The 27,169-nt window shown below is 44.1% G+C and overlaps 2 protein-coding genes across 2 annotated transcripts in view; one reads left to right on the top strand and one right to left on the bottom strand.

Moving 5' to 3' along the window:
• sspo (SCO-spondin) overlaps positions 1-27,169 on the bottom strand; it is a 68,662-nt gene that overhangs the window by 28,677 nt on the left and 12,816 nt on the right. Inside the window, 33 exon segments of the mRNA XM_045221570.1 lie at positions 9,619-9,789; positions 10,331-10,501; positions 10,672-10,721; positions 10,891-10,985; positions 11,131-11,267; positions 11,936-12,070; positions 12,395-12,565; positions 12,762-12,808; positions 12,978-13,230; positions 13,566-13,736; positions 13,886-14,211; positions 14,927-15,052; positions 15,204-15,333; positions 15,478-15,597; positions 16,133-16,324; positions 16,822-16,986; positions 17,258-17,416; positions 17,706-17,861; positions 18,189-18,431; positions 18,668-18,838; positions 19,057-19,198; positions 19,835-20,048; positions 20,263-20,383; positions 20,545-20,566; positions 20,883-21,142; positions 21,535-21,714; positions 21,913-22,054; positions 22,315-22,442; positions 22,659-22,907; positions 23,189-23,308; positions 23,572-23,620; positions 26,360-26,519; positions 26,828-26,978. Coding sequence (XP_045077505.1) covers positions 9,619-9,789; positions 10,331-10,501; positions 10,672-10,721; positions 10,891-10,985; positions 11,131-11,267; positions 11,936-12,070; positions 12,395-12,565; positions 12,762-12,808; positions 12,978-13,230; positions 13,566-13,736; positions 13,886-14,211; positions 14,927-15,052; positions 15,204-15,333; positions 15,478-15,597; positions 16,133-16,324; positions 16,822-16,986; positions 17,258-17,416; positions 17,706-17,861; positions 18,189-18,431; positions 18,668-18,838; positions 19,057-19,198; positions 19,835-20,048; positions 20,263-20,383; positions 20,545-20,566; positions 20,883-21,142; positions 21,535-21,714; positions 21,913-22,054; positions 22,315-22,442; positions 22,659-22,907; positions 23,189-23,308; positions 23,572-23,620; positions 26,360-26,519; positions 26,828-26,978 — 5,127 coding nt within the window.
• On the top strand, positions 24-9,531 carry LOC121569140 (nuclear factor 7, brain-like). The gene is made up of 2 exons (XM_045221512.1): positions 24-566; positions 8,173-9,531. The coding sequence occupies exons 1-2, from the start codon at positions 369-371 to the stop codon at positions 9,394-9,396; spliced, it is 1,422 nt and encodes a 473-aa protein (XP_045077447.1). The 5' UTR covers positions 24-368; the 3' UTR covers positions 9,397-9,531.

Below are 27,169 nucleotides of genomic sequence, written 5' to 3'. Positions count from 1 at the left end.
ACACGCACACACACACACACAGTCTCTTTCTCCACATTGCAGTCCACTAGATGGCGGTACTGTACATTAGCTGGAATTGCCAACCACCATAGAACCCCAAAGAAGAATCCAGAAACGAAACTGTCCTGAATGAGGAAATACAGAACAACAGCAGCAGTTCTCCGTGGATCTCTCATTTAGTGTGGAAAAGAAACTTTCAGTGCTGTTAAATAATATACGCGTGACAAATAGAAAGTCTGAAGAGAATAACAAAAGAGTGTATGATAGGGGAAACTTTCTAAGTGCTGCTGTTGACTTCACTCTTAATTTTAAGTAAGTGAAAGTTAACATATCTGGTCAAAGGCAATTCCAGAGGAGGGTGAGAGAAAATGGCTGCTAAATCGTCTCTCCTAGAGGAGAATCTCTGCTGTCCTGTGTGCTGTGACATCTTCAAGGATCCTGTCATCCTGTCATGTAGCCACAGCTATTGTAATGAATGCCTACAGGAATATTGGAGACAAAGAAAAGTGAATGAATGTCCCGTATGCAGGAAAAGATTTGGCTCAGGAGCAGCTCACCGTAACCTGGTGTCGTATCTGAAGATTATGCCTTTGTTAAATGTTTTTCATGACGAAATGGAATGTTGGTTATGTTAGTATCACAAGACAATGGTTAGTATAATGTAACATATAATAGACAGGAAGTGTATTGTAAACTGGCCAGCAGAGGGAGCCCATCTTGTTGCATTGGTTATAAATAGGGGTACACGAAGAAGATAGGACAGAGCAGACATTAGAATTGAACGACACTGCTCTCCGGACCACGCGTGTCTGTAAACTCATGCTGAAGCTTGTGGTCTGAATAAACCTTATGATCAATGTTCAGTATGAGCCGACTCCTTTTGTTGACAGCAATAATTGCCACCATTCATCATATACGACAGAATGGCGAGCTTGCCAGGAGGGATGATGCAATCCTTCTTTGCTGCATTTGGAGTCATCAAGCTAACTCAGGCTGACTTTGGTCTGGAGTCATGACCCGACTAGACACAGCTAAGTTGTTGGTTTTGTTACTGCTTATGTACACTGGAGGAGTGTACCCTTACGACCGTGTTTCGGGTGGCGTTATGGCTGTTAACTGGGAGTCTGAACGAAAATATTTTAAATTTGGTTGATGGGTAACGGGGAATAATAGCATGTTTAGGACAATGGATTGGTAGAGAATAAAGGTTGGAAGATATCTGCATAGTTAGGGCACCGTGAATACGGAAAAGACCTCGAAACGGGGCGACTCGTAATAATTCTTATTATTATTATTGGGTGGGCTACAAATCCTGGACTTAGTTAGGTTGGGTCAGGTTGATTTCTTAAGCGGGAATTATGAAGTGAATGGTTGTAGCTACGTTATACTCCTCCTCTGGTCGACGGGAAATTGGTTGGGGATAACCGCTTGATATGAGATTCATCTTTCAAGGCAACAAAAAGTTAGACGGGGAGAATTGGACGATTATTTATTTGGCAACGGTGCAGGATATTGATTTGTGTAGTATACCGCAGTTAGCTAGAGGCTACAGCTTATTCTTCATTGTTTTGGGCCACGTGGTACATCGTTGCTCAGGCTAATCTTTGTAAGGCTAAAGTGGGAATCATGCTATAGTGTATCTTAGGCTAAGCTAAATGCTAATGCTACAGGCTAATTGTGTTGTGTGCTACATGCTAACGTATCCTTAGAGATTCCGTTGCGACGGGTGAAAGTCTCTTAAACTTGTTTATGTGTTTGTAAGTCAGGTTATATGTTTTGTGAGCGCTGTTAAATGTTGTTTGACTATAAGGGGGAAATGGGGAATTACAGCTGGACTGGTATTCTGTTTGGAGAGAGAGAGTAGAGAATCTTCCTTTCACGGTGAAATTGTATTGAGGAATGATATTTGCGCATGCGTTTAATTTTGCGACACTACAGTACCAAACGTGGGAGTTGGAGTTTATGACACGAGATTAGGACACGTTTTGGTTTACAGCACTAAATCTACGACATGCGGTCGAAGAAACAAAATGGGGGCGTAAGGTCCTATGTTTGGGGTTTCTTTTAGGGGTTTAAGAGCTATCGAGAAGAGAGGTGAACACGACTCTTTTAAAATCGTTAAAGTAACTGTTATGTGAACGTTAAACTATTTGGCGAGATGTAGTAAAGGTATAAATCAAATATATGTTGACGGAGTATAATTAATTAAATTAAAAGACGATTAAAATTGAATGAAATGTTTTGGAGCGATCTATGTAATAAATGATATTTGCGCATGCGTGGAATTCTGTAAAACAACACATTGGTTAAACTGCAGGGGGAGACAGAGGAACACAGACGACGGAACAAATACGCATAAAGAGATTTTAACACGATGATTCTAGTTTAAACTGCGATTGGTTAAAGATGAAACTTGTTTTGTAGCCTATTGAATTTATAAATTAAATATAGGATAATGGATTATAATAGATTGAATTAAATAATTAAATGACGGATTAAAAGCAAAATGTTTTTGGGCGATCTATAATTAGTCCTGAGTTTAGTCTTAGAGTGAATAATGTAGAACGAATGAATTTTGAATGGTTGGAAATACTCAGTGATGGCATGAACTACTAAAAGCTGTTCTTGTGTCTTTGTCCCTTGTCATGAGAGACAGGAGAGAGGGGGAGCGAGGAGATACAGGAAGTGATCACGTCACGTGGCAGAGGATCAAGTCAAAAAGGTTTTGGTACTGATTGTGGTTACAAAATCTTTCCCTAACAGGATATGTGATGTTATGACGATTTTACATAGACTTGGCAAATACTATTTCATTAAAAATTGCATTTTGGAGGCTATGTGCATCACTGGGGTTTAATTACAGATGTGTTGGGAATCCAGGATGGATTGAGGAGTCTTCTGTAAATTTATGATAATTAGAGCTAATAGAGCAAGGGGTTATGGGAATTGGAGTATTGAAGGGTTGTAAGGTTAGAAGGCTTTGTTTATGGGTATTTTAGTCTGAAGATGACTAACTTGCATTTACTTGCATTTGATGGGTTGTGGTAATATACTCAACACTAATGGATAAATTGGTGACATAGGAATAAAATTGGGTTTAATTATTCAGGATGGTTAATGGATTTGTTTAGGTTATATTAAGAATTACAGGGGGAAGCCTATATAACTTATATAGTCTAAAATAGGATAGTTCACAATAAAGGAATTTAAAAGGGCTTGATATAGGGGAAAATTGATTAAAATAGTCATTTTTAATCAAAGTAATCAAAGTAGGGTTAGAGTAGTGTTAGGAGAGACTAATGGCAGAAGTTAGTACACCTTTCTCACATACGGATTCAGCAGAAAGACATCATCCAGCAGGGTGATTATGGCATCAGAGATGAAGACGAATACGAGCAGAAACAACGATGAAGATGAATCCAGAAGACGGAAGGAAAACCGGGATGTCTGGGAACTTAAGGAGATGAGGAGGATGAAGAGGAGAGTGATTGATGAGAGGCCATGGGTGGAGGTGACTCTGTGATCAGAAGGAAGTGGCAAGAGAGGAAAGAAGGATACTGGAGACTTGATCTCTGATGAAAGTTGAACGAAGAAGGAGACAAGAGATTCGAGTTCTGATGAAGAAAGTGATGAAGATTTGGAGATTAAAGGTGCTTTATTTTCAAGAGGAGTTTGTCCTACAAGGACTGGCACAGAAGAAAAGTAAGAAGATGATGGAAGATGATATTTCAAGAACAGAACTTAGAAGATAACCTGTTGAAGAATACTGATAGGTCCACAACGAGAAGAACTGGACGAAGAAAACTCAATCAAATACAACTTATAACTGGTGGTGGAGAAGAAGAAAAGTATGAAGAATCAGAGTGAACCAAATCAACAATCACTGTCACAGCTTCAACTGAACAATATCAAATGCAATTGTACCAGCCAAAGGGGGGGTACCAGATGTTCCTTATCCACAGCAACAAGTCAGGAGGAAACAAGAGAACATTTTTAAGGAAGATACAGGGGCAATTCAAGATCACCTGTTCTCCAGGTGAACACTAAATATTCTAGAGTGTCTAGAATATCCAGAAGGGGGGTATCAGCTGATAGCATCGATTAGAGAAGAAGAGAAAATAGCCAACAATTGAAGTAAAAACAACCGACCATTAGAAGTGATAGTGAATAGGGGAAAAACTTATCTGGGTTCAGCCTAAAGAGGTTAAACATATCACTAATTGATAACGAATTAGGATAGGGATTTGAGGTAGTAAAACAGTTAATCAAAATAGACATACTAATATTAGAAGATACTGTTATTGCAGTGTTGGGAAGAGAATTGAATTGTACAATAAGATGTACACTAGACTGTCTAAGACAATCTGTCTGAAAACTTAATAGGGGTGACTGTTATTTTGGGTTATATTCTTACACTAAGAGATTTGAGGTTAGGCTAAAAGGTGTTTAGTCGGTTTTGCCAAGTCTGTGTAAAGGAGTCAGGAGCAGGTGGGGAATTCCCAATCACGTATTCTAAAAATTGGTGGGGAAGGAATTTTGTCAATAAATCAGGGGAAAAGGTTTTAAATGTTATGAGAGAAAAGATTAGATTAAAATAAGTTAGGAGAACTAGGGGTGAAGGAACTCTGAGACAGTAAGCTAAGTTTCAAAGTTAGTAGTAAGACAGAGAGAGAACAGTGAGGAAGGACATTTTAAAGTTTAGTGGGGAGATATGGTAGGAGTTTAAATCGATTAGGAGCAGATGCATTGAGAAAGTATGTGTTGCTGAATGATTTGAGGGTGATTGAGTATCTATATTTACAGTTTCCAGCAGGGAGATCAAGGTCATTATAGGTGTACTTTGTGTAATCAAAAGTTTGAAAGTCAGGGATTTAGAGATAGGACTGAGATTTGGGGAAAAAGTGACACTAGTGGTGATGGATGGAAGTACAAGGAAAGAGTTCAAAGTTTTAGGGGAAAACTGGGGGAAAACTAGGAGTAAATAAGGACATTAACACTTCAGTCTATTAGAACAACAGAGAGAAGCAATTTCACTCTTTCAACATTGATAGGTATTAAAGTCATAAATATATCGCATTTGATTATAAGGGAACCAATACAGCACCAATTTTAGGGGGAAAACACTTATTAGGGTTTAGGATGGGGACGTTTCTCTCATATGGAGAGATAATTATGGAGAATAAGTGTTGTTATCAGGACCAGGAGTAAAAGGAGGTATAGTTTAGAAGAGGGTTAGGAGTGACTGTTCACTTATTTTGTGTAAGGTTACAGATAAAGATCAGGGAGAATATGTGTACTTATCTAGTGAAAGCATAGAAATTTGTACCGGTTAAGAATTATGGGTTAAAGGGCTATGTAATTTATAAGGTGATGCTTATAATGGAAGATTTGAAGTCTGTAAAACTTTCTACAGTCACAGAGGGAGTTAAGGATAAGTTTATTACAGTAGTCACTCCAACAGGGAATAATCGAATAGGATGTTGGTAGTTTCCCACTAGAGGGAATTAAGGGTTTTAATTCATCAACTAAATCAACAACGTTAATGGTAACTTTGGGAAGGGATTAATGATACGATGGTAATAGCAAATGTAGGAAGGATGACAACAACTTTTCTGAAATTAAAGGAGGCAGTAAGAGAGACTCAGGGGGTTTAGGTTACGGACGAATAGGGTTAAAAAAGCAGAGCAGATAGTTGTAGAGAGCAATATAGATTAATCTGAAATGGAGAAGAGAGATTCATCATGGAAGCTGCAGGATGAGGTCTTTTGATTTTGATGACAGAGGGGGGGGGGCATCTGATCAGTGCTGCTCGTTCCTCTGTTGTGAAAATTAGAGATAGATTAACTGATTCTGTAAGAATCAGTGAGGAATCTTGAGGGTTGATGTCTGTTGGGGATGCCAGCCCAAGACGTGTTGGACGGTTGCGCAGCCTCTAGCGGGTCTGGGTCAGGGTTATGCTTTGTCATGACTGTGGTATCGGCAACAGTCATTGACAGATAAAATAATGTAGTTGTCAGACCAGTAGGGTTTAAGTGTTCTTGGGTAAAGGGATTACCCTATGGGAATTGTTAGATGGAAAGTAAGGTCAGGTAACAATGGAAACCTGAAGTATTCAGGTGAAACATTGAGGGCTAAAAGTTATTGTTGTTCTAATAAAACATATGAGGTAAAGGGTATTTTTATGGGAATATCATATTGGGATGCTATATGATAACTTTGGATAAGCATGAACATAAGGTTAGAGATGACAAATATAATGTAATTTTTATGTACCAGGTAGTAGAAAAGCAGGACTTTGATGGTTAAATGATTAGCTTTTGACTGACAATGTGAGAATTTTAGAGATATTTAGGGGTTTGGGGGTGATAAAGCATCTATATTCTTACATTAGGGATGGACAGGATTTGGTTACATGTCAACATTGAAGCTTCCATATGAGGCTTTTACCATTAAAAGAGAGTTAGCACCGAACACAGCTAAATCTAGGGTTAAAAGGGTGACATGGCTACATGTCATAGTCTTCAAGCCTACCATTGGAGAATGAGTCTAAGGGAGAAGGGGGGACCTCTTCCATGATATGGTGTAACATTTGAGAGATCTGATAAGATTTGGTTGCAAGATCAGTTAGGCCAGTAGGGGCAGTGATGGGTCAGATTTTAGTTTCAGCTTTGATAACACTGTGTGATGTTTGTACTGACTTTTGATAAAGTTATGAGATTGAGATAGGTTGGAGAAGTGGTGCCTGGAGACAACACTCAGATGCCGGTGTTGACTGTTCCTGATCTGGATAAAGATTGACAAGTGGAACTGATGGATAAATATCCTTTTTGATTATTTGATCATTTTATGTTTATTGTTTCAAAGAAAACATTTTGTAGGCTGATTTTAATATGATTTTAGAATGATTTTATGAATAAAGGGGGGAATGGATAATGTGATTCATACATCATTGATATGTCATTTTTATATTCTTTTAAATTGATGTGGAGGTTTAATTTGAAAATGTTGTTTTGCAAAGGATACTGTTTGGTCGTTTCTTTTCATTCCAGAAGCATTTGGGGGAACATGTGACTCAAACAAAGACAATATGAAGGGACAATATGACTGGAGGAGATGAAACAAGGAGGGTGTGGCTGATTCCATCATCAACGATGCAGTGGAAGTCGAGATTGGAGGAGGAGAATACGGAGGAGATGAAGTGTAGTGGACTACATTCCAGTGTCTGCAATGAAATATAGACATATTTGATGTGTAATACATAATTGTGTCATATTCTTAGGTATTGATTTTAGTAGAATGATGTTTGATGTTATTGAATGCAGATGAGGATCTTAGATGCTTTTGTTTATTTCGGTGAATGTTTAGGGACAGAGAAGGTCTAGGAAGGGAGAGATTCATTGTACGATTCGATGGGTTGACCAGCCGTACAATGGATATTTATGGATAGGATTTTGTTTACATGTGTATTTAATTACATCATAGTTTCAAATGCATTTACATGGTTAATGAGGTTATCTGGAGTACCGACGGTGGTTGCCTGGGGCAGAGGGACCGTGAGAGAATTTTACTGTCTTGATTGATATGGATGGATGGCTGCTGGACAGTTTTTCGCTCTTACACTCCATAGAGATTTCTTCATATGTCATAGTAATGTATTCACACTTCATAAACAGGTATTTCATAGAAAGGTATTTACACTCTAGAGGAGAAGGTGTTTGGTTTAATGTTAAAGATACTCAAGGAGATAAATGGTTAATAGTCATAATCTTATTCTGTTTGTTTTCGAGACGTTTATTTCGTCTCGAAAGGGGGGAATGTCGTATCTGAAGATTATGCCTTTGTTAAATGTTTTTCATGACGAAATGGAATGTTGGTTATGTTAGTATCACAAGACAATGGTTAGTATAATGTAACATATAATAGACAGGAAGTGTATTGTAAACTGGCCAGCAGAGGGAGCCCATCTTGTTGCATTGGTTATAAATAGGGGTACACGAAGAAGATAGGACAGAGCAGACATTAGAATTGAACGACACTGCTCTCCGGACCACGCGTGTCTGTAAACTCATGCTGAAGCTTGTGGTCTGAATAAACCTTATGATCAATGTTCAGTATGAGCCGACTCCTTTTGTTGACAGCAATAATTGCCACCATTCATCATATACGACACTGGCGCTGAGAAACCTGTGTGAATCCTTCTTACAGGAGAGAAGTCAGAAAGAGGAGGGGGGAGCTTCAGCAGGGTCTGAGGTGGTCTGCAGTCTGCACGGTGAGAAACTCAAGCTCTTCTGTGTAGAGGATAATCAGCCTGCATGTGTGGTGTGTCAGACTTCTAGAAAACACGCAAACCATAAGTTCTGTCCCGTGGATGAGGCTGCACAGAACTACAAGGAGGAACTTACGTCTGTGCTGAAGGTCTTACAGGAGAAGCTGAAGGTCTTTGATGCAGTGAAACTAACTTGCGATAAAACAGAACAGCACATCAGAAGCCAGGCCCAGCACACAGAAAAACAGATCATGGAGGAATTTAAAATACTTCACCAGTTCTTAAGAGATGAAAGGGTAGTCAGGATTGCTGCACTGAAGGAGGAAGAGGAGAGGAAGAGTCGGATGATGAAGAGGAACATTGAAGAGATGAGCAGAGAGATATCATCCCTTTCAGACACAATCAGAGACATAAAGGTGGAGCTGAGAGGGGAAGACATAGCGTTTATACGGAATTACCAGGCTATAAAGAAAAGAGCTCTGGAGTGCACACCAATGGATCCAGAGAGGGTTTCAGGAGCGCTGATAGATGTGGCCAAATACCTGGGCAACCTGCAGTTCAGAGTCTGGGAGAAGATGCAGGAGATTATTCAGTTCACTCCTGTGACTCTAGACCCCAACACTGCTCACCCCCATCTCATCCTGTCTGACAACCTGATTAGTTTGAGACATAGTACGGAGACACTGCAGCTTCCTGACAACCCAGAGAGATTTGATAAGTACCGATCGGTTCTGGGTTCTGAGGGCTTTAACTCAGGGACACACAGCTGGGACGTTGAGGTTGGGGACAGTATCTTATGGTCTGTTGGTGTGGCCACAGAGTCTGACCAGTGGAAGGGGGCCACCGCCTTAAGGAGAGGACACTGGCGTGTAGAAAATAACAAAGGAGTATATAAAGCTCGTTCCTCATCAGAGCAAAGCGTCCCTCTCTCAAATAGACTGAGACCCCAGAGGATCAGAGTGCAGCTGGACTGGGAAAGAGGAAAGCTGTCATTCTCTGACCCTGTTAATAACACCCACCTACACACATTTACACACAATTTCACCAAGAGAGTCTTTCCCTGCTTTTGTAGTAAACATCTGAGGATTTTACCAGAGAAAGTCTCTGTAGTGGTGGAACAGCATAGTTAGAGCTGATACCACCTCTGTCTGTAACAGTGGAACAGTAAAATGATGTGTCATTCCACAAATAGAGTGCCTTGGGTAGTGTAATTTCACCTACTTTTAACATTCTGTCATAAAGATCACATGTTTAATAAAAAAATATGTTTTACCATCTCAAATGACTATAAAAGTGGCACTTAACACAAACACAAACAAACACACACACTCACATACATTCTGATTGCGTACCTGGGCAGTGGTCAGTGTTGCAGGAGATGACTTCTGTGCCCAGCCCCTCACAGTAGTCCCCCTCTCCCTCTGGACTGGGGCTATCACAATCCCGGCGTCTGCTCTGAACACCCCCACCACATGACTTGGTGCAGTCTGTCCAGTTGCTCCACTCCCCCCAGCCACCATTACCTGTAAAGACCATGACACAACACAGGCTAAACCAAAGTAGCAAAAAAAAAAAAGGGTGAGTACTGTACAGGACTAATGCTCAATCAAATTATTATTCTACTCCAAAAACGGTTGTGTGCTGAATCGTCATAGATAATCCATAAAAAAATGTAAAAGCCACCACTTCAAATTATATAGTATGTGTCAATAATTCAGGGTAACACTTAATTTGGATAGTCCATCTGTAGATAGTCCATCTGTAAAGATTATCAGTAACATTTCAACTTACTATCTACTAACCCTAGCTCTAACCCTAACTTTAACCCTTATCCTAACCCTAAACTTAACCCTAGCCCTAACCCTTACCCTAACCCTTATTCTAAACCTAACCGTAACCTTAGCAAGCAGTTGCTTATCAACAGATAGTTTGTTGATCATATGACCATCTGTAGAGCATCTACAGATGAAAAATCCGGACTATCCAAATAAAGTGTAACCTAATTCAGTAATGTATTTATCATTCAAAGATATAAAGAGAGCACTTCATTAAGGCATTACTCACGATCACAGGGAGCAGTCATACACAGCTGGTCTTGGTGGTCAGGTCCGATACAGGGCAGACCACTCCCAGACCGCTGTGGACTAGAACAGAACCTGTAGCGGGACTGGAGACCTGGTCCACACCTCACTGAACACTGGCCCCAGGGGGTCCAGGAAGACCACTGACCGTCCACTGTGAGAGGGGGTGGTTATGGTTAGGTTTGGGTTAAAGCTAGGAACTGCAACAATAACCAAATACAAAGCAAATTGCGAGAAAAACTAATTTCTGTATCAAAACCAATTTCCCCCTTGTGGTTTCCTCCTACTTCTCTCTACTTTTTAGTAAGCCAATGCCCTACTCACCATTACAGCTGAGTTGAGTGCAGTTTACCAGCCTCCCAGAATCACATGTGCTGTGAAGGAGAGGAGAGAAACAGTCAGAGGTCTATTCAGGTTTAATATAATGAAATAGTTTCACGTACATACTATGTGATGCTATACTACTGTATACTACTGTATGCTACTGTATGCTTCTGTATACTACTGTATACTACTGTATAGGTGTATTACAACTCCCAATACCAGTTGTTGCAGTCCCTAGGTACGACATCTCCAGGTTCATACTGCTCCCCATCCACATCACAGCGACACTGAGACACCCACACACACTTGCCATCCTAAGGAAACAGAGAACGGTCCGTTTTCTCTTTGAGCTATTGCCCAGGCTTTAGCTCAGTGGGTTAACACAGTTTTGTGGCACGCAGAAGATCCATGTTCATGTCCAGTTTGCATGTGTGTGTGTGAGAGCATAGACAGAAAGACCTGCAGGACAGTGCCGTGTGGACACTGACAGCCCGGTGTACAATTCCTCTCATAATCCATACTGATGTCAGAGCAGGTGACCGGCCCCTCCACACACACCGTCCGCACCTGTCCCCCAGGACAGCCCGTCCCATCACCTAACACAGGGTGGATGAGATGACAACGCCTCAATCAATCAACCAATCAATCAATGCAATTTGGGGTGCAGTCAAAACTCATAGGAACATCAAGAAAGAAGCTCAGCAAAAACATGGCACCAAATTCAGCCTTCATAAAAAAAAGTATGTATTGCCACATACACCGGATAGGTGCAGTGAAATGTGTTGTTTTTCAGGGTCAGCCATAGTAGTACGGCACCGCTGGAGCATTAGGGTTAAGTGCCTTGCTCAAGGGCACGTCGACAGATATTTCACCTTGTCGGCTCGGGTATTCGAATCAGCGACCATTCGCTTCAATGCTGTAACCACTAGGCTACCTGCTGCCCCAGATCAAGTGTGAAAGACCATCGCATAGCTGCGTAGATATATACAGCATAGTTCCAGTATATAGTCGCTTCTGGAACATTTTAGTGTGTCTGTAGGTCTTTTTGGTATGCCTATCTATGATCTTGAATCAATAAGGGTACTCAAGGTGGCCTGGTCTGCTTCAGAGAGAGATGCTGCACTCGGTGTCAGCATCAAGAGAAAGAAAGGAATACATGAATATCCAAATATAACATCCTCAAAGCTCATAAGACATGGTCATACTGTAAGTCAGAGTTGGAGATCAGAGCCTGGTTACTCCTTCCCGCTCTCTCTGTACTCACCACAGGGCTGCAGGTTACAGGCAGAGAACTGCTGGGCAGTACCATGGGTTCTTTGGGGTCCCCGTGTCCTGTTCCTGTACCCCCCTCCACACGTCACCGAACACTCTGACCATACACTCCATGGCTCCTTCACACCTGGCATAGGCACACACACACACACACACACACACACACACACACATTGATGTAGACATTGTGGGTGAGACATTTCCAGCATAAGTATAGGTATGTGGACCAGTGGCCATACAATATGCAATATTCACATAATCTCTCTGAATTCTTTCTATTGCACAATCACCGTCGTAACCCATGTGGGATTTAGATCTACTGTATGTCATTCCTACTCATTCTATTTATATTGTATATTGTAATGACCAAGAAAACACCTGTAGGAGCCATTGAAATGAACCAGCCTATTGTAGGAGTGTAACGATGGTGTCTGTCTGTCACCTCCCCTACCCTGACAGGGCTCCAGACTGCAGGTGTCCATCCCCACCCTGTCGCCCCTGCAGACACGCCCCCCGAACGCAGCCGGTGGATTGGTCCCCGAGCGGTACCGCCTCCTCACGCCCACGTCACACGTCCTGCTGCAGGCGCTCCACTGGGTCCAGCTGCTCCAGCCACAGTCCACTGAGAAAGAGAGACACAGAGAGAGAGAGAGAGAGAGACAGAGAGAGAGAGAGGTTGACAGTCTCTCTTGATTGTTTGGGGTGCCGGCTTCAATCCGACCAGGGCCGCACTTTCCTGAGGAATACTGAGTGAACATATTTGATCAAATTCATCATCAACAATATGTCATGAGTAGGCTGCATTGTACCACACTCACCAGCGCAGGGCGCTGTTTCACAGATCATCTCTCCATTATGGCAGGTGCTAAGGACAAAAGAAAAAAAAGGATGCATAGATGGAATTCCCACAGGGTTTTTAAAACTTTCTCTGAATACCTGCTGCCCTCAACTACTGAAAAAGGCCCAATACTATACTTTTTCATATTTTTTTCATTTTAAATAACATTATTTTTTAGTTTATTCTAAGGCAGTACCAGTTGTTGCAATCGTCCAGTTTCACACCAGCTCCTCCTGGGTACATCTCTCCCTGGTAGTAGCATGGGCACTGGGTGAGGGGCACACAAGTGCTGTTGAGCAGGTAGAGTCCCAGGGCACAGTAGCATCCGTCGTAACACTCCGTGGCACACTCCACCTCTGTTGTCATGTCCATACACACCCGTGGGCACGCACCACCGTGAGCCTGGCACTGCTCCTTGCTCATGTAGGCCATGCCCTCTGGACACACTCCTATATGTATAATGCAACACAGATAGTGGGACACACACCAATGCGATGCGATTTAATCTGTCAAATTATTTTACCACTTTACATTAAGTTCCACAGATAATATGTAGTAAACTTAACACATGTTACTGTTTACCTGACCAGGTAAAACTAGGTGCACTAGTAGTAAAAGCCTTGTTATGATGAATTCCAGAATGTGTGTATATGATTCCATAATGTGTGTATGATTCCATAATGTGTGTATATGATTCCATAATGTGTGTATGATTCCATAATGTGTGTTTGATTCCAGAATGTGTGTTTGATTCCAGAATGTGTGTATGATTCCAGTTAATTACCTGAACAGGGGTGGGAGTTGCAGTCTCGGGTCTGGATGTGAGGCCCTGGGCAGGTGCTGCCCCTGTGCTGTGGAGGAGGGGAACTGCAGAAGCGCTCTCTGGTCTGAGCCCCCGAGTCACACTCTGACGAGCACGGGGACCATGGGGACCACTCCGACCAGCCGCCATTCACTGGGGAGGAGGGGGAGACAGGGGGAGACGGGTGGGGGGGTTGTATCTCAATAGTGTAACGTTTTATCCTACCTTTCATCTACACTGATCTGAGAAAGCAATATGGTGGATGCAGGACAAAACATAAAGTGTGAGTGTGGAGGATGTACCTGGGCAGTGCACGGTGTTACAGGGCTCCTGTTCCTCTGCGTCTCCCTCACAGTCGGTGTGTGTGTTGGTGTGTGTGTAGCTGTGTATGTTGGTGTGTGTGTAGGTGTGTGTGTTTGTGGGTGTGTTACAGGTGCGGAACCTCCTCCTCAGCCCAACCTCGTCCACGTGGTGGAAACAGGTCTTACTGCACTCTGACCAGGCCGTCCACTCCCCCCACACCGCCTCATCCTTACCAGGGGGACAGGGGGTGAAGCACTGACGAGCCTCTGAGGAGTCCCCAGGACAGGGCTGGACTCTCACCACTCCTGCTGGGCTCACAGGGGACCTGGGAGAGGGGACAGGGAACAGGGGATAGAGGAAAGATTACATTTACATTTACATTTTAGTCATTTAGCAGACGCTCTTATCCAGAGCGACTTACAGGAGCAATTAGGGTTAAGTGCCTTGCTCAAGGGCACATTAACGTCATTTAGCAGACGCTCTTAGCCAGAGCGACTCACAAATTGGTGCGTTCACCCTATAGCCAGTGGGATAACCACTTTACAATTTGGGGGTTAGAAGGAATACTTTATCCTATCCCAGGTATTCCTTAAAGAGGTGGGGTTTCAAATGTCTCCGGAAGGTGGTGAGTGACTCCGCTGTCCTGGCGTCGTGAGGGAGCTTGTTCCACCATTGGGATGACAGAGGACAGGGGACAGGGGATAGGGGATAGGGGATAGGGACAGGGGGCAGGGGATGGGGACAGGGGACAAAGGATAGGGGACAGATGACAGAGGACAGTGGATAGGGGACAGGGGACAGAGGACAGAGGACAGGGGACAGAGGACAGAGGATAGGGGACAGAGGACAGAGGACAGGGGACAGAGGACAGAGGATAGGGGACAGATGACAGAGGAGAGGGGACAGAGGACAGAGGAGAGGGGACAGGGAACAGATGACAGAGGACAGGGGACAGGGACAGAAAGCCATCAGAGACACATGATGAGCCACACAATGGTTTATGTGTCACTGTTGATGGGATGCTGGTGAGGTGAACCCACCTATAGCGCTGCTGTAGTCCCACCCCACAGGAGCTGTCACATGATGTCCAGGAGGACCACGCTGACCAATCACAGCTGGCCACACAGCTGGAGTTGTCACAGGAGACACGGCCTTCTTCACACACACTGGTAGAGAGGGAGAGAAGAAGAGGGACAACATGTAGCAACATGACATAACAACGACAACACAACGCAACAAAACTATTGACTGTAAGCTCAGGAATGATGTGGGTTGTAGGCAGGCTTGGTGTTGTGTGTGTGTGTGTGTGCGTCTCACCATGTGCTGCAGTTGTCCTTGCTGACCTCTTGTCCAGGCTGCAATGCCAGTCCCTCCCAGTGGCACACACACTGACTGGCGTTCACACAGCGCCCATCCTGTAGGAACAAACCAGCCGGACAGCGACAACCTGGGTAGAGAGACAGAAGAGCGTTAACTACAGACAGACACACACATGAATGCTTACACACACACACACTGCATATACCCATGTATGTATGCACGAGCACGCACGCACATACACACACACACACACACACACACCACGTAATACCTGTGATGCATTGGGAGGTGCAGTTGGGGTAGTGTAGGTGTGAACAGGTGGGGGGACATGGCTCCACTCTACCAGACTGGCAGTCTGCCTCTCTTACCACCACCATGCCTTTAGTACAGCCTAGACAGCAAGCAATTGACATGATAAGTTTCACTATTATCAGTAACAATTTAATGGGAAATTGCCCATTCAATTGTGTGTGCCACAGAATTCATATTGTTTTTATAGAATGTTACAAACCTACCATAGTCCAAGACAACATGATCAAACCATAAGACAACATGATCAAACCATAAGACAACATGATCAAACCATAAGACAACATGATCAAACCATAAGACAACATGATCAAACCATAAGACAACATGATCAAACCATAAGGCAACATGATCATCTGTACACTCTTAGAAAAAAAGGTGCTATCTAGAACCAATAAGGGTTATTTGGCTGTCCCCATAGGAGAACCTTTTGAATAAACCTTTTGGTTCCAGGTCGAACCCTTTTGGGTTCCATGCAGAACCCTTCCCACAGAGGGTTCTACAGTACATGAAACCCAAAAGAGTTCTACCTGGAACCAAAAAGGGTTCTACCTGGAACCGAAAAGGATTCTCCTATGGGGACAGTCGAAAACATATCGCATTTATATGCATCTCACCTGTCTGTGAGTCTGTGTTGGGGCCGCAGGGCTGGCTGTTACAGCTCTGGGTCTGCAGCCTCATCCCCTCACAGTCACGCCCCCTGTTCTTAGGGGGAGGATTGGAGCAGGTCCGGTTCCTCCCCCTCAGCCCTCCCCCGCACTGGGTGTCACACAGGGACCAGCCCATCCACTCTGACCACTGACCGTCCACTGAGATAGAGAGATGAGAGATGCAGGGACGGGGGAGGTGGGAGAGAAGGAGAAAGAAGAGGAACTTTGAATGAGCAGGGCTTGTTGGAGTCTTTGCGTTGGCAAAAATGAAAGCACTTATGGAGCACTTTAGTGTAAAACAAAAGAGAGTGCAATTGAGAGATGAAAGAATGAGTACAGAGACAAGAAGAGAGAGAAGGGAGACAGAAAGAAAGAAAGAAAACAAAAACTGACAGATCTTGAGAAGAGGCAGTCAAAAGAGAGGAAGACACCGACAAAAACAGTCAAAACAAAGGATGACAGACAAAAACAGTCAAAACAGAGGATGACAGACAAAAACAGTCAAAAGAGAGGATGACAGACAAAAACAGTCAAAAGAGAGGATGACACAGACAAAAACAGTCAAAAGAGAGGATGACAGACAAAAACAGTCAAAAGAGAGGATGACAGACAAAAACAGTCAAAAGAGAGGGTCAGATCTCGGGGTGCCCCCTCACCGGGGCACGCCTTAGGGAAGCAGGCTCGGCTGTCAAACTGGGCGCCCCCACACATTCCCCCGGCCAGCGCCTCTCTCAGGACCTCCCTCTGGCGGAACAGGGAACCCAGGCCACACGTCACACTGCACTGGCTCCAGCCTGTCCACGCTGACATGATACAGTTCACTAGGGGACAGACAGACAGATAGACACCATCAATAATCATGATTAATGATTAATTAATGACCATTACTGGACAATGATCCTGGACAATGACAGGGGACAATGTCACAGACAAGGACAGATGACATTACCTTGCCCTTTATGGATGCAATGCAGCACTTTTTTTGTAAGGTCTCCATGCACTTTACTTTGTAATGTATTCAATGCAATCTACTGTAAATCATACTGAAATGTAAATCAGCCCCCCAGTTTTGACCCTCCCGGCTTGCCGTACCACAGTCTCGCTCGTCTGATCCGTCAGCACAGTCCCTGTGCAGGTCACACCTCTTGTCAAGGTGCACACACTCCCCGCTGCCACAGGAGAACTGCTTGGGGGAGCAGGGGCTGGGCACCAGGGGGCGCCGTGTCGTCACTGCTGGCCTTGATGTAGTACCTGAGGAAGAGCAGGAATATGATCAGGACTATTACAGTGAGCAATAGGTGATACAACACCCTCCTATGTCTGTCAGTATAGGCAAGGCAATGGTAATAGTTGATGCTGTCACATTTTCAGGTCAACTCATGTAATCTGTGAGTCAAATATGATGATGAAGAAGATGATGATGATGATGATGACGATGATGATGACAATGAGGAGGAGAAGGAGGAGGAGGAGGAGGAGGAGGAGAAGGAGGAGAGGAGAAGGGGGAAATTGAACCAGACTCTGGTGACATGTACTGTACCACAGTGGTCTTCATCAGAGCCGTCCAGACAGTCCTGGTGACTGTCACACACCACCGCAGCGTCCACACAGCCAAACAGCCTGCAGGAGAACTGGCCCTCCACGCACAGGACTCTGGGTAGGCCCCCATCATGGGCGGTCGTGGTGACCCAGAGAGCTAGGGATAAACAAACCAACAAGCACATAAACATGTAGCGAGATGGCTAGTTAGCATCGTACAGTGACGTCTCCTTCCTCAGGCCTGAAGTACCTGTGCTCCAGACTCATAAATACCTGGGCTTTTATGGGTCAATTGAGAACACTGGTTAAAATACCAGATCTGCTATGTCAGGGATCATGTCAAGCACCACATTACATATAGTGTACAAACACACACACACACACACACACACACACACACACACACACACACACACACACACACACTCTTAGATAACAAGATAAAAAACAGGCCACTAGTAATAGTTTTCTTTTAGAATCTCACCTGTTGTAGACTGCAGTCCAGGTATTCCGGGGTGGAGAGTGCTGGGCCCAACCCCTGGGTACCCTGTGGATATGGATGTCCACTGCCCTGGCCTGGGGGTGGTGAACCCATGAACCCCTGGTTCCCCTGTGCCCCCAGAGCTGTCAGGACTGAGACCCGGGGTGCCCGTGGTGGCAATGCCAGGGCGGCCATCCTGGGGCTCCTTGGTGTGTACCCCGGGTTGACCCCTGGTGGGCACTGTGCCTGAAGTGTAGAGAGTGGTTCATTTGTGCATTTGACTTCATATCAGTTCCAGATATACTTGAGAAATTGAAGTGGTGATGTAATCAGTTCTTGAAAGATTGCAATAGTACAGACATGGGTGCCAATGTTCCAATGTTATTACTCTGTTTACATTGGAAAATAGACTTTCATCCTCTCAGTAACACGTGTATATTGCATGGTTCCATATTCTAAACACATCGGTGACCCCTACTCACCACAGTTGATCTCGTCCGAGTGGTCTTTGCAGTCCAGTCGGCCGTCACACAGTACAGACACAGGAACACACTCCCCAGTGTGGCAGGCAAACTGGCCCGGGTAGCAGCGCTTCACTGTCACCACCCCAACACCACGGGGAGTTGTGGCGCTGCTAGGGGTCACCAACTCATCTGTTATATAGGGTGAATCCTTACATTAGACTGACAGATGGGGATGAGAAAATAATACTTGTGTGATAAGTGTGATGTACTGTATCATGGAGAGAGCATCTAGTTTGCGCTCAATAGGCACAAACAGGAGAAAAAGTTTTAAAGGACAAAAAAGACACAAGCTCTTCCATTTCAAATATTTGCTCAACTTTTCTGCCGACTGATGTCAGACGTCTTACCCCCTTTGCAGCCTAGGATCTCTGCGCGGAGATAGAAGGTGTGTCTGAACTCTACTGGGATGATGCGGAGGTAGCGAGCTCGGACCAGCCTCCCAAGCCAACGCGTCACCGGGGTCCTGCCCACCATCCGCACCTCAAACACCTTGTACACAGACAAGGAGAAGAGGTTGGACAAAAAGTTGTGCTTTTAAATCAACTGATTCAAGTCAATTATAAAGGCTTCACCTTGGATTTCTCTTCTGACTTTCAGGTCGTTATTGTAAAAGAGAATGTGTTCTCAATGACTTAACTGCTTAAATAAAGACAAATAAACATTACAGAGGAGACAAAATGGCTTCTAGATCGTCTCTCCCAGAGGAGGATCTCTCCTGTCCTGTGTGCCGTGACATCTTCTCTGTAGTGGTGGAACAGCATAGTTAGAGTTGATACCACCTCTGTATGTAACAGTGGAACAGTAAACTGATACTGCAGCACAGTTGGAGCTAATATCACATGTATCAGTGGAACTATTTGTAGAAGGTTTATGATCATAAATATGACCTAATGTAAATATATCAACAATTATTTCTCATCATGTCAAGATCACATAGGTTACAATACAAAAGCACTGATTTTATGCAATTTTCTGTTTTCCCCATCTTACTGAAGCTCATTAAACATTGATTTTGAAGAAGAAAAACATAATTGCACTGCTCTGTCATTCCAGAGGTTTGGTACCTACCTGAGATGTAAAAAGTACTTTACAAATAAAGTGTATTATGGTCATAATCATTACTACCTTGGCAGGACTGCCCCTCTCTCCAGTCTCGGTGTAGTCAGTGAAGTGGCTCTGGACCAGGGCGAAGGCCAGACGGTACTTGGAGAGGTAGCCCCACATCCTCTCACTGCCCTGGGTCACCACACCAGACACCCAGGTGGGCTCTAGGAGGTCCACCTGGAGGTAGGGCTGAGGGTCGCCTGGCAGGGGGCTCCATCCAGGCTCCATGATCAGACTGACATGAGACAAATGAATGAGAAAATAGGTCAATATGTAATTAACAAGTCAATAACCTCCATGATCAGACTATGAGATGATGAGACCAACATAAGACGTAATAATAAGAACATTTGTCGATAACAAATATGCAAATAACAAGTCAATAACAAAATATTTCAAGAACAAGAAAATATGTAATTATTGATACATTATTGGTTTTGAGAGCTCACACGTTAGGCACAATGTTGAGGCGCCCGGCATCCGCAGGGTTGTTCTCACGTTGGGTGGACGAGGTCAGCTGACCGTAGCGAATCTTCCCGTCCTCCAATCCCAGTGCAGAGGAACAGATGCCTGCATGCATCCCAATTCAGATACTTCAGTACCTCAAGCCACAATCTATCATTTTCATTTCTAGTCAAAATTTGATTCCTTTAAATAATAATTTCACATAAGCTAAATTCAACAATGACACTATTCTAAACAACTTCATGTCCAATCCATGTCCAACTGACCTCCATACCCAGGGCCACCTGCCTGTGGGGTATAGAAAAAAAGAAAGGTTATTGTAACATGAAAACAAAAGACACACAACCTCAGAAAACATGAATACACACTTATCATTTAATTACCACAGTGAATTATTGTAATGTTTGTTTGTGTGTCAATTAATCCCATAAGGGATGGGTTGCCAATTGGCGATTTGACACGAAAATAAAATGTCATTCATTCATTCATTCATTCATTCATTCATTCATTCATTCATTCATTCATTCATTCATTCATTCATTCATTCATTCATTCATTCATTCATTCATTCACACTCAATAGTATCAGGAGTGCCTTGACCTACTGTTGGTGTAGGGGTAGTCTTAGGCAGAGTGACAGCGGCCATACTAGGAGTCCTTAGAGGAGCTGGTGTGGGTCTGTAAGGCCTCCCTGCCTGGGTGGTATTATCATGAGGGTGGCATCCTGTCTCATCCTCTCCATTGGGACAGTGGGGGATTCCGTCACAGCGCAGCGCTGCATCAATACAGCCCCCTGGTGGCGGACAGGAGTACTGACCTCTGGGACAGCCCCGTGGGCTTGTAGATGTAGGGGAGGGCTGAGTACCTGTAAAAAAGTTCAATGCATGAAACCAATGGAATTGGTTATGCTTCTCAGCATACTGTGCCTTGCTTCATGTACGCTGTCTGTCTAACTATCTGATAACTCTGATTAATGCATGTCACTACTATCACTATGTCACTACTATCACCATATCACTACTATCACCATATCACTACTATCACCATATCACTACTATCACTATGTCACTACTATCACCATATCACTACTATCACCATATCACTACTATCACCATATCACTACTATCACTATGTCACTACTATCACCATATCACTACTATCACCATATCACTACTATCACCATATCACTACTATCACTATGTCACTACTATCACCATATCACTAGCCAAGTCATGCTGGGTAAATATCAGAACTGACCACAGTGCAGCTCGTCAGATCCGTCCCCACAGTCATTGATCCCATCACAGACAACCCCCTTGGGCCCCGTGGGGACACAGCGCCCGTTACCACACTGGAACTCTCTAGCTCTGCAGGGCCGGGCCGGGGTGAACGGGGAGAGAGGGGAGAGAGGGGAGGGGGTGGATAGCCAGCGGGAACCTAGGGAGTGGAGGAGGAGTGTAAAGGGGGACTGTTATTGTTTTGTAACCATTTGTACTTACATTGACTCTATAGCATATATTCTTATTGTTTTGCTGATGTCTGGTAGATTTACATTTATTTTTCAAATATAGAAAATGTAGCAGCTTTTCAAACCAATGCATACACACAACTGTAAATACTTCGTCCAACACACACCATCTCCACAGCCCATGAGTTCCAAGCGAAGGTAGATGCCGTTCTGGAAGTCATGTGGCAGCACACGTACAAACTGAGCCAACACCATCCTGTCCAGCCTGGTGTAGGACACACTCCGGTCGTCACGGTTACCCAAGAACACCTGGGGCATCAACATTAAAGTTGATTGGATTTTTTGTGTGCCTTTGTTTAACCAGGAAAGTAATTAAAAACACATTCTCTTTTACAATAACGACCTCAATTGGATGATGGGAGAGAAAATGGATTCCTGTGAAATTCAACAGCAAATTAGAGTTTTGCTCTGTTCCAATATCTACACTAGCATACTTCCTATAATGAAGTGGGCATGCTAGAATAGACATTGGAAAGTAGTTGGTGCTAGGGTTGATGGGTAGTGGGCACCTTGGCTCTGGGGCGGGCATCAGCAATCAGCTGCTGGTAGGTGTACCACTGTCTGCCATCGTTACTGAACTGCAGGTAAAAGCTGGACACGTAGGTGTCAAACACACCTCCCCCTTGAGTCAGCACACCTGGTGGACACAGAGAGGGAGAGATAGAGAGAAATAGTGAGTATGTAGAGGAAGAGAAAACATTGATAGAGTTTTTATATCATGAATAACTAGCACCCATATAATACTAACTTGTGCATGTACACAGGCACACATAGTTTCCCTCTCATTATTTGGCTGCAAGCTATATGACCCCCTGATTTGATTTGTTTTGGTTTGGTTGAAGTGGTTCATTACCAGTGATGTTGTGGGGTCTTAGCAGGTCCAGCTGGAGATATGGGGCCTGCACAGCTCCACTGTGGTCCTCGGGGGCCCCTGGAGGAAGGTCCCTGTACTGCTCTGTGTCAGGGCTCCAGCCCTGCAGGTCCTTGTGGGGGTCCCGTGCGTACAGACGCCCTGCCCGTGGAGGGTGACCCCACTGGTGTGAGGAGGCACTGAAGCTGGAGTCAGGGAGAGACTGGACCCCCAGGGGTGACCAGCACTCCTCTATACAAGCACAAAAACAGCATACTTACAAATATATTTGATAAACTACAAATACCACCGATCAACAGATTAAATATTGCGTTACAATTTGGTAGATCTCCAACAATATTCATCAGTGGTCTTTACATCAGATAAAAAATGATTCATAAACCAGATGCAATGACAAAAAGCTAGCAAGCTAAAATGTGGGACAATGCATCTGATTATTGTTAAATCAATTTGTGTTTTCATTGTATCGGTCCCTATTCAAATAAATTGTTAAATAGATCAAAGATACTGACCTCCAGGTGGAAGGGGGTATGTGGGGACCAGGGGTATACTGCCATCTGTTGGGGTGGAGGGTTGGACACTCACTGACACAGTCCCAGGTGTCGTTGCCACTGAAATGGTGCCAATGTCACCTGACAATAGGGAGAATTTCAGCACAGAAAAATCCCATTCCCACTGGCATTCTGTCACCACCTAATATCCTCTGTCTAGGTTAACTGTGTTTGGTAAGTCAGATATAACACCTACTTCAGGTTTCCATTTCAAATACACACTTCACCAGCTATCATATCAGCTAACATTTTAGTCAAATATTGCTTTTTTTCCAGCTTGATATTGAGCGTTGGAATCATTGACAAAAGGGGAACATATGGTTAGTACTGTAGATACTAGTTACCTTCACAATAACAACACATGTCACCTTCCCCTGGAACCAGACTCTGACCCTGCAAGACAAAATACACTATTTGACTGTTGCTATGACACAGGGCCATGACAGGAAACTAGTGAGTCATGTGTCAACAGAATTATAGATACTTTTTTTGAGGGGGTTGAGGAAACACACAGGCTAAAACATTTCCTTTAGATAAGAACCCTCTTAGTCAAACAGTGCTAGAAAAACACATTTTTAACATAAGGTATTCTGGCATGGGCGTACGCAAACACACAAGCACACACACACAGATGCACATAGAGGATGCCTGGTTGTTCTTTAAAAGTAATTTCCTCTCAATCTTAAATAGACATGCCCCATTCAAAAAATACAGAACTAAGAACAGATATAGCCCCTGGTTCTCCTCAGACTTGACTGCCCTTGACCAGCACAAAAACATCCTGTGGCGTACTGCATTAGCATCAAATAGCCCCCGCGATATGCAACTTTTCAGGGAAGTTAGGAACCAATATACACAAGCAGTTAGGAAAGCAAAGGCTAACTTTTTCAAACAGAAATTTGCATCCTGTAGCACTAACTCCAAAAAGTTTTGGGACACTGTAAAGTCCATGGAAAATAAGAGCACTTCCTCCCAGCTGCCCACTGCACTGAGGCTAGGAAACACTATCACCACCGATAAATCTACAATAATCGAGAATTTCAACAAGCATTTTGCTACGGCTGGCCATGCTTTCCACCTGGCTACCACTACCCCGGCCACCAGCTCTGCACCCTCCGCTGCAACTTGCCCATGCCCCCACCGCTTCTCCTTCACACAAATCCAGACAGCTGATGTTCTAAAAGAGCTGCAAAATCTGGACCCCTACAAATCATCTGGGCTAGACAATCTGGACCCTTTCTTTCTAAAACTAGCCGCCGAAATTGTCGCAACCCCTATTACTAGCCTGTTCAACCTCTCTTTCGTAACGTCTGAGATCCCCAGAGATTGGAAAGCTGCCGCGGTCATCCCCCTCTTCAAAGGGGGTGACACTCTAGATCCAAACTGTTACAGACCCATATCCATCCTGCCCTGCCTTTCAAAAGTTTTTGAAAGCCAAGTCAACAAACAGATCACCGACCATTTCGAATCCCACCGTACCTTCTCCGCTATGCAATCCGGTTTCCGAGCTGGTCATGGGTGCACTTCAGCCACGCTCAAGGTCCTAAACGATATTATAACCGCGATCGATAATAGACAGTACTGTGCAGCCGTTTTCATTGACCTGGCCAAGGCTTTCGACTCTGTCAACCACCGCATTCTTATTGGCAGACTAAATAGCCTTGGTTTCTCAAATGACTGCCTCGCCTGGTTCACCAACTACTTCTCAGATAGAGTTCAATGTGTCAAATCGGAGGGCCTGTTGTCTGGACCTATGGCAGTCTCTATGGGGGTGCCACAGGGTTCAATTCTTGGGCCGACTCTTTTCTCTGTGTATATCAATGACGTCGCTCTTGCTGCTGGTGACTCTCAGATCCACCTCTCACGCAGACGACACCATTTTGTATACATCTGGCCCTTCATTGGACACTGTGTTAACAAACCTCCAAACGAGCTTCAATTCCATACAACACTCCTTCAGTAGCCTCCAACTGCTCTTAAACACTAGTAAAACTAAATGCATGCTCTTCAACCGAACGCTGCTTGCACCCGCCCACCCGACTAGAATCACTACTCTCGACGGGTCTGACCTAGAGTATGTGGACAACTACAAATATCTAGGTGTCTGGTTAGACTGTAAACTCTCCTTCCAGACTCACATTAAGAATCTCCAATCCAAAGTTAAATCTAGAATCGGTTTCCTATTTCGCAACAAAGCCTCCTTCACTCATGCTGCCAAACATGCCCTCGTAAAACTGACTATCCTACCGATCCTTGACTTCGGCGATGTCATTTACAAAATAGCCTCCAACACTCTACTCAGCAAATTGGATGTAGTCTATCACAGTGCCATCCGTTTTGTCTCCAAAGCCCCATATAATACCCACCACTGTGACCTGTACGCTCATGTTGGCTGGTCCTCACTACATATTCGTCGCCAAACCCACTGGCTCCAGGCCATCTATAAATCACTGCTAGGCAAATCCCCGCCTTATCTTAGCTCATTGGTCACCATAGCAACACCCACCCGTAGTCTGCGCTCCAGCGGGTATATCTCACTGGTCATCCCCAAAGCCAACACCTCCTTTGGCCGCAATTCCTTCCAGTTCTCTGCTGCCAATGACTGGAACAAATTGCAAAAATCTCTGAAGCTGGAGACACTTATCTCCCTCACTAACTTTAAGCATCAGTTGTCAGAGCACCTTACCGATCACTGCACCTGTACACAGCCCATCTGAAATTAGCCCGCCCAACTACCTCATCCCTATATTGTTATCTATTTTGCTCATTTGTACCCCAGTATCTCTATTTGCACATCATCTCTTGCACATCTATCATTCCAGTGTTAATACTAATTGTAATTATTTTGCACTATAGCCTATTTTATTGCCTACCTCCATAACTTGCTAAATTTGCACACTGTATATTATATGTATTTCTGTTGTATTTTTGACTTTGTTTTGTTTTACCCCATATGTAACTCTGTGTTTGTTTTTATCGCACTGCTATGCTTTATCTTGGCCAGGTCGCAGTTGTAAATGAGAACTTGTTCTCAACTGGTTTACCTGGTTAAATAAAGGTGAAATAAATAAATAAATAAATAAAAAACATACACACACACGCACAGTTACTGTAAACCTCAGTGTTTCTGACCTGGGGGCAGCCAGTGGCAGCATGTTGGCAGTAGGGGGCACACTGCACTGTGAGGTTGGGTAGACAGTGGCACAGCTGGCACTGGCCCGCCTTCCATCGGTCCCCAACTGCATGGGACTGGCCTTGGAACTCACACTCCTCACAGGAATCGGTCTGACAGCTGGGGACAGACACGCACAGACGCAGGCACGCACACAAACACACACACACACGGTGTCATGTTACCATCCCTCTGCCAGACTCCAGAGTGCAGGATGTTCCAAAAATGTATGGGAGTAAAGGAATTCCACTCCTTAACCATTTCTAAGTATCACTGGTACTTGCAGAATGTCTTATTGAGATGTCTGTAAGTTGACAGGAAAGGCAATGTGTTAAACAAACATTCAAACGTATTGTAGTGTATGTAGATTTATTTATCATCATGTATAAACATGATGAATGTGATTTAATGTGTACTGTGTCCCTTACCGGCGAGCTTTCCGGTAGATTCCTCTGCACTTTCTCCCATTGCCATGGTTACTGGGGTTGTTGGGACTGCGGAAGGACCACTGGACACTCTGGATCCCACACGGTCCCAAACACTCCCCCCAAGCTGACCACGTCGACCAACCACAGTGGACTGGCACACACACACACACACACACACACACACACACACACACACACACACACACACACACACACACACACACACACACACTATGTTACATTGTAATAATTTAGCAGATGCTCTTATCCAGAGCAATGAGGGTTTTGGTTCCTGGCCCAACACAACCGCTAGGCCATCTGCCGGCAAAACACAGACAGTCA

The sequence above is a fragment of the Coregonus clupeaformis genome, chromosome 7, assembly GCF_020615455.1.
Source record: "Coregonus clupeaformis isolate EN_2021a chromosome 7, ASM2061545v1, whole genome shotgun sequence".
Classification (NCBI taxonomy): domain Eukaryota; kingdom Metazoa; phylum Chordata; class Actinopteri; order Salmoniformes; family Salmonidae; genus Coregonus; species Coregonus clupeaformis.
The sequence above is the reverse complement of the archived record's forward strand: the minus strand, read 5'-3'. Positions and strand labels throughout refer to the sequence as shown.

Coding starts and splice junctions, on each gene's coding strand:
- LOC121569140 (XM_045221512.1), top strand. CDS start 369: ATGGCTGCTAAATCGTCTCTCCTAGAGGAGAATCTCTGCTGTCCTGTG. Junction 567..8,172: donor GAGCAGCTCACCGTAACCTG/GTGTCGTATCTG, acceptor TATACGACACTG/GCGCTGAGAAACCTGTGTGA.